Raw genomic sequence first — 12,044 nt, 5'->3', positions numbered from 1 at the left:
GCCCCTATCTCCTTCTCCGTGTGTAATGGAGACACTGGAGAGGGAGTCTTTGCTCTAAAAACAAATAAAAACTGTGTTCTTATTTAAGATGTATTTTACTCAATTTTCTATTGATTATAAAGGTCAGACGGTTTCTTAAATTAAGGAATTTAACGTTAAATCATTAAATGTGAATGCACAAGTCCCTTACGCTGGGACATATTTATTTTTAAGAAAATAAAGAAAAGGAAAGTGGCAAAAGTTAATTTGATGGCTTTATTTGAGTGTCTTAAAGAGTCAAACAATCGGATACATTTAACATATTTTGGTAAAACCAAGCACATACAGACAGACTGAAACGATATGTTCATCACACGGCTATTATCACACGTGATATTATTCTCATGCAATGACTACCATGACAAGCACAGAACAAGACCAGAACAAGAAAGAGGGAGGGAAAAGGTCAGGATTGTGAGGGGACTGGTAGCTCCTGGATACAAGGTTACAATTTCGTCGGCGGCTCAAGGCACCGCTAGTCTCACAGGAGCGCCAACACCTGCCTGTTTTTGGGGACAAATGTAGAAGACCCTCCCCCACCACAATTTCCGATTGATTCACTGTCACTCAGATTTACCAGAAGCTGCTGTATTTGCTGTGTGGAGAATAATGATTGCCAGGTTGAAGCATTCCATGCAGGTATATTTAAAAAATAACTACTGGATTTCATAGTACAATGTAGACCATAGCATCATTTGGAAAGTAGTTTCTGGTATTGAATGGCAATGGAAGTGAACAGGGAGAGAACATGTTCTCTCCGTGGAATTTAGCGGCAGTACACAGAATTGCATCCAAACAGTCAAATGTTCTACCAAACTTCCCATGTTGCATGAGGTTAACTCAATTGAATTAAGTTTGTGTGACCTGTAACCGCTTACCACACAACAACTGAAAGACAACACATTTTAGTCTAGAAGGTTCAAATAGATTAATTGATTCTACAGTGTCCATATCACTTGAAAGACCAGTTCCGATCAGATGATTCTAGATCCAGTAAAGAAAAACTGCTTTGGCCCATTTCCTTTAAAACAAACCGGTGTTAATGCCAGAGCCCCCCCAACACTGTAGAGATCAAGGGACGACAAGACGCTGAACATTGTGAGCAATTTGGATGCGAAGTGTTGGGAGTCCAATTGGCAGACAATTATTATCAAGGACCTGAGCCAATGAACAATGGCACAATCATTTCTCAGTCATTTCTCAGTCATTGGCTCAAGTCCCCCAAATCAGAATTGCCCTGAATGTCACAGTTGGCAACATAAAAAAAATAAAAGCTAGGTTTTAATTAAAAGAAAATAATGTCTCGTAGAAGTTCTGGCAAAGGGGCGTCTGGGGGGAGAATATGAGGCACAAAGAGTCATTTACAAGGAGCATGCAGAGGCTTGGACACGACATAAGAGCCAAAAACACAAGGACACGCAGACGACCAGTGGTAATAAGGCAAACACATACACACACAGAAGTCACCCACACAAATAGGAGCCAACAGGAGTGTCCAACACAATGCCAATCAATGCGGACAGCGTTGAGAGACAAGAAATCCTGGAAATCCTGCTGTGACCACTGGATCAACAAACAGGCCAGAATTTGTCCTGAAACTTGAACCTCCAACCTGAAACCAAATCCGTTGTTGAACCCAACCTGCCAAACTCCCTCAGAATCACCAAAACACGACTTCCTGCTCTAGGGCCAAACCTCTTCTTTCACCTGCCATCTGCTTCCATTAGGAGACCGCAGTTGAAAGCTTTTCGTCCTTCAAGTTGATACCGCACTCCATCAGTCGGGGGGGACTGATGGAGTGGATGGACCTCCCCATCAACCCCAGAGCTTTAGGCTGGTGGGAGGCAAATCAAAGTTCAAAGGCTGGGAAACAGGAACCTTCTGGCATGGCCATCTCTGACAGGTAGTGGATAGCTCCTGCCATACCTAAGAATAAAGGAAAGAAAGAGAGGGAAAAACAATGGGAGAGGAGAGGATCAGTGGATGGAAAGTCCTGGATTCAACCATCCCTCAATGTGATGGACGCTACCACACCCACAGTTTAAGTTTTAAACAGGCTTTATATTTTCACTATTTTTGTAATTACTTATCTTTTTACACACTACATACTTAATGTACATCCAGTACACTAAGTTAAATACATATAATAATAACACATAGGTTTTGCATATAACATACAGATTTTATTTGTGGCACGGTGGCGCAGTGCATTGCACTAGGGCCTCACAGCAAGAAGGTCCTGGGTTCGATTCCCGCCTGGGGCGCTGTTGGCACTGTGCTCCGGCGGGTTATCTTCCAAAACAGTAGCCTTTCTGTGTGGAGTTTGCATGTTCTCCCCGTGCTCACATGGGGTTTCCTCCACCTCACGTCAGTAAGGACCCCCACCAAAAACATGCACTCATCGTCTGACCAGCGATGGACACTTATCACCTGGTCCCCGGGCACGTCCACGTATGCTGCCCACTGCTCCTGGCTGTGCCCCCGGAGGAAGGACAAGCCAGGATGGGTCAAAAGCAGAGGAGCCATTTCACCGGCCACCATCAAGCATGTGTGTGTGTGCAAGCATGTGTCGTGTGACAATTAAAGACTGTTTCTTCTTCTTTCTTATTTGTTTGAATGTAGTTTACCATTGTAATGTGTATATTTGCAATGTTACCACTGCTGTCCGGCGCCATCTTGCCTGCCGAGAAAGGACAAGAGCTCCACAGCTGCAGTGGTTAAGCCTTAACGAGCTGTGGATAATTTTATTTACTTTAACAATAATACTTTTCAGAGATAAATGTTTTTTGTATTTAATTGGAATAAATTTAAACATGTGATAAGTCAGTTATTGTAGTTTAGTTTCATACAATTTTGTGTTCAATGATTTTGTTGCTGACATTTGTCTCCTGTCTCTCCCTCTTGTGTCCTTTTTGGTCTGGCTCTGCTCCTATATAGGTTCCCCCCATTTCATTTGGTGAGGTCTGTGTGTCTTGTTGCCTTTATTATAAGTTATTTTGATATAAATAATAAATATATAAATAAATATTTTCATTTTTAGTTTGATCTGACTTTAGCTGATTTGTTAGTGTATTTTGCAACCCATCTCAAGTTATGTATATATTTTTGGTCAATAAATCCTAATTTTTGCCCAAATCTACCTGTGACTCCTGTATCTGAATTTTGCACAGATAAAAATTGAATTGGGTCTAGCATAAAGGGCAACTTGCAGGTTGGCATACCCAGTGAATTAATGTTCAGAGAAATTGTAGCAATTGAATGTAGCAATTCCATTAAAAAAATATTTTATTTTTACTTATAATTACAGCAGAACTAATTTTTGTTATGCAATTAGCCCCGCGCAACTAAAAATCTGACATTGTCCGCGAACTTGAACGTGATGCCACATGGGGGAGACGGGACAGAGCTAGCGCTACAGGGAATGGTAACTTGGCAAGAAGAAGAGATGCAGAGAGATACTCAAAATGTGTTTTTGCTTTAGTTGTAGATTTATTTTTCCAGTTTCCTACTTGTAAGAAACAAAAAAACAGATACATCTGCTTTGTCCCACCGGGAGCGCAGAGCCCCATGTATCCGGGAAGAGAGCGTCTCTCATGGAGATCTCCCTGGCACTCGCTATGCGCCCCGTCTATTCTTAGAGAGATGGGGCTCTGTAAACGAGGAGATCTTCGCGAGAGACACTTAGAAAAAGACAAGGTGTGTTTTTATTTTAGATTTAGGTGTATTGGTTTTCCTTTTTTTCCTACTTGAGCGAAACTAAACAAAACCAGTGTCTCTTTAACTTTACTTCAGACTCCATTGGTATAGGACTTGGGACTGGAACTTTTAGTATAAATATTCTAAAATATTCTCAATAATATATCCTGAACATAGTACTTCACCATCCTAAATAGCTGTGAAACTAACTGACTTGCCTGCCAGCTGTCTAACACCCTGCTACTGTGCTGTAGCAGAGATACGAGGACTACCCCCTGTGAGGTAACTGACTGAAATGTAAAAATGTTTCAGGGGAAAAAAAAAACATTTTTTCCTGCATTTTTGCCCTTTCTGCCCGTATTTTTTATTTTATTTTTTTTCAAACCATCCTCTGTAAGCCCGAATAAGTAAATTCACTATAAAAAAATCATATGGTCTTGCTTAAAAAAAAAATACAGCTTCAACCTATACATCTTTTTGGGGTTTAGTCAACTTAAACATAAAAATCTTAATTCTAATATATATGTATTTTTAAGTTTATCGCAAGAATGTGTGAACCTGAAGGGAGTGAAGGGCACATAGTCCATTGTTCAACATCAAATATAGGCACTCTTGCGAATCAGATGGTCCTTAATGGGCCTCACAAATGGTAGCCAACTTCATTTTCATAGTCGGGCTTAAAAATGAGAGGGCTACTTGTTACAGCAATGAAGCAGTTTTGGTCAAAGGTTGAATAAACATCGGTACCTTCAAATAGAGAGTAAGGTCTGTCGGGGATGCGGCAGCCATGAGTCCCATAGTCCAAACACCACTCGGCAAACTGAGCAAAAAGAGAGCAGAGACCAGCAATATACACTCACCGGCCACTTTATTAGGTACACATGTTCAATTAATTGTTAACACAAATGGCTAATCAGCCAATCACATGGCAGCAACTCATTGCATTTAGGCATGTAGACATGGTGAGGATGACTTTCTGAAGTTTAAACCCAGCATCAGAATGTGGAACAAAGGGGATTTCAGTGAATTTGAACGTGGCATGGTTGTTAGTGCAAGACGGGCTGGTCTAAAAATTTCAGAAACTGCCGACCTACTGGATTCTCACGCACAACCATCTCTAGGGTTTACAGAGAATGGTCCGAAAAAGAGAAAATATCCAGTGAGCGGCAGTTGTGTGGACAAAAATGCCTTGTTGATGTCAGAGGTCAGAGCAGAATGGGCAGACTGGTTTGAGACGATGGAAAGGCAACGGTAACTCAAATCTCAGTAACTCACTCGTTACAACCAAGGTATGCAGAATACCATCTCTGAACGCACAACATGTCGAACCTTGAAGCAGATAGGCTAAGGCAGCAGAAGACCACACCAGATGCCACTCCTGTCAGCGAAGAACAGGAAGCTGAAGATAAAATTCGCACACCAAAAATGGACAATAGAAGATTGGAAAAACGTTGGCTGGTCCGAAGAGTCTCGATTTCAGCTGCGACATTCAGATGGTATGGTCAGAATTTGGCGTAAACAACATGAAAGCATGGATCCATCCTGCCTTGTATCAACAGTTCAGGCTGTGGTGGTGGTGTGGGGGATATTTTCTTCGCACACTTTGGGCCCCTCAGTACCAATCGAGCATCGTTTACACGTCACAGCATACCTGAGTATTGTTGCTGACCATGTCCATCCCTTTATGACCACAGTGTACCCTTCTTCTAATGGCTACTTCCAGCAGGATAATGCACAATGTCACAAAGCTCAAATCATCTCAAACTGGTTTCTTGAACATGACAAGGAGTTTACTGTACTCCAATGGCCTCCACAGTCACCAGATCTCAATCCAGTAGGGCACCTTTGGGATGTGGTGGAATGGGAGATTCGCATCATGGATGTGCAGACGACAAATCTGCAGCAACTGCGTGATGCTATCATGTCAATATGGACCAAAATCTCTGTACCTAATAAAGTGGCCGGTGAGTGTAATGTAACACACTGTGCGGTTTGACGATATCAGGGATGCTAATTTAGATTTTTTTTTCTGACGGATAGTCGACCCTCATTAACCAATCATTTACAGTTATCCGACAACATTAAAATATTAGGGCACTGTCCCCAGAACAAAAAAAAATAATTATGGTCTTTTGTTATTGGACTTCTTAATATATAATTATAAATATAAATAAGGGGAATCGTAAATATATTTTTATACGTAAACACAGCACTCCGTGCGCCCCCATTGCTGAGAGCAGTGGCGTTTGGAATGTGGAGGAACAGGGAAGGGCACGTCCCTCCGTGCACCGCCTGTGTTCCTCCAAATAAAACTAAAAACATGTTTAATGAATTATTATTATTACGCTTTGCACATGCACCCCACAGATGAGGAAACACAAACAAACATGGAAGGGAGTGAACGTGAGACAGAACTGGGTAATTTCGAACAGGAGAAGGACTCTGACCGCCAAGACAAAATGAGGAGCTTGTACATAAAGGACGGGCTACTTCCCGCTGCATGGACGTGGTTTGGGTATGAAAAGTCTGACACCGACCACAAAACTGTACTTTGCAAATTATGCCGCAGACCGGTCCTCACAACAGACTCAAACACCACTAACCTCTTTTACCACGCAAGAATCATGTCAGACAGCACGGAGAGAGTCTATGGATGAAAGACACAAAAGTACAGTGTACAAAGTACACAAAGAGTCGAGTGCTCAAAAAAATAATTACAATAAAAAAAAGACTCAGAACTTGCATGAGGCTTTTGCATGCAGCAAAATGGCAAAGAATCGCAAAGATGGAAGGAGATAACTGATGCCGTTGGAACTTACATCTACAAAGACATGGCCTCAATTTACACAGTCGAGAAACGGGGGTTTCGTGAGTTGGAGCCAACAATCAACCCAAGGTGGGTGGAGTTGGTTGGAGTGTCGGGCCAAAGTAGAGGAGGAACTCCACAAAGTATTGTACTATGCTACAAGAACAGATTTGTGGACGAGCCGAACGACACATCTATACATCACACTATATATTAGCTGATACAGTGATACACAGATACACTTTATCTGGACACTCTGCAGTAAGTGTTTAGAGAGTCTATCTGCCAGATGACCACACGGGAAAATTGATAGCCAGAGTTCTCAGGTAAGCTCTTTGAGTGTGGGGACTGCGTGAGGATCACCTAGTCTCCGTGTCACCACAGAAAATGCCACAAACAACATTGTTGCACTTCCGCTTAATTACTGGACACGCTTACAGTGTTTTGGCAACCATCATTGCCATTGTCATTATCTAGCCATTGGCTAGATCTAGTCTAAAACAATGAAAAAATGTATCTTATAGTATGCCTGTGTAATGAAGTGTAGTAATGATTGTGACGGGATAAATGCAAGATGCATTTTAGACTGCTGTTAGGAGGATTAATGTATGTATGTTTTCATTATTATAGCAACAGCCATACATGGCAAAATATGTCTGCAATTGAGTTTCTGAGCATTTAAAAGCAAGTTTAGAAGCTTAAAATCCATCCATCTTCTCCTTCCACATAGTGGGTGGACTACATGAAGGCAAGAGCTACTGCAGAATTGGAGAGCCTGGTGGCTCTTGACTCGCAGTCAAGCAGAATCCATTGGAAAGGACCTCAACCTCTATCTCCAAACCGTGGAGACTAACTAGCCTGTATTTATTTTTGTTTGCTGCTACAATTAAAACAGTTCTACTGTTATAATATGTTTTGTTTTAAAAATTTTGACCATATTCACGTAAGGCTACACTTTCCGTTAGAGACGGAGAGAAAGACAGAGTGCGCGCCTGTATGTATGCATCCCTGTAACTATAGCAACATAGCAAACGGCACAGTGGCATAAATTATCATTTTTGTGGCACAAATCAGCCCAAACACAGCAGGAATGGCACTCATGTTATTCAAATTCTAATCACATGCAGTGCCAACGCCACGGATATTTATACGTGTACTTAACTATGGTGTTGTTCGATCGAACATCAGCGAGTCCGAATGACAGGGTTGCGAGACTTTTTTTTTTTAGGGGTCGCCAGCCAAAGAGTCTGTTGCACCCTCATCATTAACAAGCCATAGCTTTAATAATATTTTCTTGATTCGCACAAGTGACACCTTGTTTTGAAGCTCTGATTCTCCACTTTCAAATGATGTCAAACGGTAGGTAAGAAAAGTCAAACGGTAGCAAATGTTCCTTAAATCTGTGGTGGGTCACATATAGAGAGACTGGGCCTCATCAACAAATAGAAAAGAGGTTGTATTATACCAACTTGACCAAGGGTTCCACTCTTGCGCAGGTACAAGTAACTAAAAGTAGAGGCCTACTTAAAAAGTAAACATTTTTGACCAATGAGATGTGTTCAGAAGAAGATAAGAACAAATTGACGCGGTGATATGGGTTCTTGCGATATTATTGGCACAAGCTGTGAGGCGAACTTTGTCTTTTTTTCTCTCTGAGGGCTCCCCTTGTCGCGATTGGTCCAAATGCCGTTGCGTTATGGCAGGGGACGGGCTTTAACCTCCCTTTCCTGGTCAATCTCCTCCTTTTCCGGGTCAATAAGCTTGTTTTATTTCGGAGCCCCAACATTCGGAGCATTTCTATATACCGTCAATAAATTACATTATGTGACACATTTTTTTAATTTAGTTTCACTATATGGGGAGTGCGGGGGGATCCCCAAACTCACTACATTTCATGGTCCACCATGTGGGGAAAAAAGTCGATAACAATAATGTTGGCAGGCCGGCATCACAGTAGGCCTTGTCTACACTTATATGGATATTTCTGAAAAATGCATATGATCAACAATTACAATGATGTCTTACCTGTTTTATATAGGACAATAGCCTTTTGTATGTTACATAGTTTTAAAACATTGCCTCTGGGTTTTTAAGGAGCCTCCCAGAGTTATGTTAAGAGACTGTTCTATCTTAACAATGACAATTGTAGTATTGAAGAACCACATCACATTGTGTGTTGTGTGTTTGTTTTATGGCATAGTAGCATTGTGTTTGACTGTTAAATCACTGTTTGAGGGTAACATCAGAGGAGATGGTTGAGGGGCACAATGTTGTAAATGACACCTGATCAATGGCACACAACCTCTCTTTGGTATAAAGCCCTCTTCGTCAGTAATAGGGACAGACTGATCATAACACTGCTTTGGAGCAGCACTGAATCTTTCTCTTTATTCTGCAGAATAAATATCTTTAATACTCTCCCTGTAGCCGGCAGATTGACCTCACAGACCATCTAGGAGAATTTCTCCAACAGTTCATAAGCACATACATGTGCCATGCATGAACGTGCGTAACAATGTACATCCACAACAAAATGATGTGGCTCTTGGGCCCGTTTTCCCCGTGGAAAAGCAAACCGGTTCTTAGAAGATTTGAAAGGTAAACAAACTACGAACCATCACTAGCACCAGCCCAGAACCAGGTTTGCGTTGGTGGAAAAGGGCTATTGGAGAAATTCAATCATCAATGCACCATCACACACACACACACACACACACACACACACACACACACACACAGTCGGATGTCACTTTGTTACCTTGCAAGCACGGTACAGGTACTTTTTCTCCTGGGTGAGCTTGTAGAGGGAGAGGAAGGCATACCCATTCCCTGCTGTGCCGTGGCAAATTCCATAGCCCTTCCTCAGCAAGCCACGCTGCCAGATCACCTCGCCACATTCCACCGCCTCCTTGAGGTACTTCTCTTCTTTAAACACCTGAGGCACAGACCACCAATCAAATGAGCACTTTCTTATTTTGCATTGAATGCGATCAATGCAAAGGCCCCAAAAAGTAGACCAATTTACTGGAGGTAGTTTTTGAATTGATTGAATATTATATGAAATTAGCAACCAACAAAGACACGAAGATTTATATGTACACGTCGTGTCACTTGTAAAATCTAAGAGTTCATTTAGCAGATGATATGACTTGATAAATCAAAATGTGCGTACAATCCATGAATTAATTGAGGGGAACCATTCGGATAATACAAAGCTACAAAGTATACAAGAAGGAGACATTTTTTTGCTGCTGTAATGCCTAAATTTGAAGTTTGCCCCCATTGGAATGCATTTAAGCACAGTGAAAAGAGTGCAACAGAGTTTCATAAAACAGTAAAGCGCTGTGAACAACCTCGCTAACCTTATAAAACGATGGGTACCAACATTTTAATAAGCCCTGGGGTGAAATAAATAGTGTGGTGGGGGGATGGTGTGGTTTGAGCAGCCACACCTGACCTGGATCTAGGTAATGGGTGGATCCATGATCAGAGTTGCTCGTTGGTTGGTCTAACTAGCAGCTAACATATGGCTACAAAGCTGAGACTCTTGTGAATTCAAAGAGCCAAATTGCATTCATGCGTGATGAAATACGGCCTCATAGTAACTCGAAATGCACCGACCCCTTTTTTTTCAATTCTAATTCTGATACATATTAGCTGATACCAAAACCAGAGGATTTTTGTATGTGTAGTGGAATATATATATATATATATATATATATATATATATATATATATATAACTTTTTTCTACTCCACGTAGATCACAAACCCTTGAATACAAAAACGACTCATTGAAATCGGTTGATAAATATAACACTAAAGTGCTCCAGAATCCAGAAAAAACATTTACATTTCCTCCATTTACTTTTATTTGATTACAGGCGAGTCTTGCTCGTTCCATATGGTGGCAACTTTGCCGTACCGCAGCAACAGGGCGTAGCAGTCAAGGTGCAACTATGGCACGCAGCGTGGACGGTGGGTTGCTCGAGTTGAACAATGATTTTCAGCTAATGTAATCATGGAACAGCTTGTTGTGAAAAAGAATACACAATCCTCTTTATGGGATAATTTTTGTTTTAAACCAGATACAACCGGCAAGCCAGAGGACGTATCTGTGTAGTTTTTAATCCTCATTCGGTGATTCGTTTCAGTGTGTGACAGAAAAGATTGACATACAGTGACAAGCTGCATCTCAAATGATTCCTTAAGGTCACAGCTTTCTGATGGTGAAAGCGCCCCCCCCCCAGGAAAGGGGCTGAGATGAACACGTTAAGTTGGGCTGCTACTAGAGTTGGGTCAATTTCTGGTTGGATTCATGCAAACCGACTTAACAGGCATTTGGTATTATGAGACGTTCTGGCAAATTAAAAAGTAGCCGACATCAGCAACCTGTACCGACGGAGCGGTTGCTGAGTCAGGCGCGACACCCAGTGGTAAAATCCGGTATACCGGTCCGGTGTTTCGCTTCATATCAAACCGGTTTAAAAATGTTTACAGTGGCCCAACCCTAGATGCAACAGCCAAAGTTATATTTAAGGATCTAAGTATTATTTGATTCTCACGTTTGTTCATTGATTGAGTTGTTTGACTTTTCATGCTTTTATGTATATTCCTATCAATGCTTTGGCCAAATGAACATTCATTCTCGTGAGGCTTTGTGTATATATATATACGACCACAAACAGTATTACCACAACGTATTACTGTTAACAATGTGTTGGTGAGGCTGTGAAACCTTTCTATTCTCCTTGTTTTTTCAATCCGGTCCTAATGCCTGAAGTACACCAGGCGCATTGGTGCAGCATAGGGGCGTGGAGCTTGTTTCATCACCAGCTACATGGTGAAGTGTCCCAGACACTTTGGTGTTGTCGTAGAGAGAGGAGTATTGGAAAATTCTGAGATCTAAATCTTTTCTTAACAGTGTGATTGGAAGTTTTGTCTGAAATACCACCAAAACGCTTTTATTAGTTATTGTGTGAAAAAAATAAAAACAACGTTGTGATTTTGTAACAATATTTCTAAATCCATGTAATCACATAAACATATATGCACACACACAATGAAGAACACAACTTCATGTAGCTTCCAGTCACACACATTTATTTTAGCACACAGGGTCAATTCTTTCATAAACCTTTTAGATCGTGTCCTCCCTTGGGTTCCTGCCAAAAAGCTTGCCCCATCACCAAAGCTTGCCTTATTTTGGTCTGACCAATTATTTTTTGCACCTGTGAGGTCAAGCTGACTGTATATTCTCTGTATCTGTGACGTCAAACTGATATTCTCTGACTCCCTGAAAATAAACTGTTTGACTCAGAGAGCTGCTCCTTAGCACATCTCTGATCCGACCCTTGTACAAGTAAAACCAACGTCTGTCTGCCACTTTATTTAAGACCACCGAATGACAAACTGCAGATCAAAGCAACCCTTTAGATTCTGTAACAATTTGGCATCAAGGAACAAGATTGAACTACGTCCAGGGGAACCATCGACAACGGAGC

General features: G+C 41.4%; 1 protein-coding gene across 1 annotated transcript in view; it reads right to left on the bottom strand.

Moving 5' to 3' along the window:
- Positions 1–256: 256 nt before the first annotated feature.
- The window catches only part of lancl2 (LanC lantibiotic synthetase component C-like 2 (bacterial)), a gene marked incomplete at its 5' end in the record, with an annotated part of 82,068 nt that continues 70,280 nt past the window's right edge, over positions 257–12,044 (bottom strand). The window contains 3 exons of the mRNA XM_080019986.1: positions 257–1,965; positions 4,483–4,555; positions 9,300–9,476. Of these exons, the coding sequence (XP_079876112.1) occupies positions 1,889–1,965; positions 4,483–4,555; positions 9,300–9,476 (327 nt within the window). The 3' untranslated portion in view covers positions 257–1,888. The remainder of the gene's footprint in view (positions 1,966–4,482; positions 4,556–9,299; positions 9,477–12,044) is intronic.

This window comes from Zeus faber (genome assembly GCF_960531495.2).
Source record: "Zeus faber genome assembly, chromosome: 19".
Classification (NCBI taxonomy): domain Eukaryota; kingdom Metazoa; phylum Chordata; class Actinopteri; order Zeiformes; family Zeidae; genus Zeus; species Zeus faber.
This window is presented reverse-complemented; position numbering and strand designations above follow the sequence as displayed.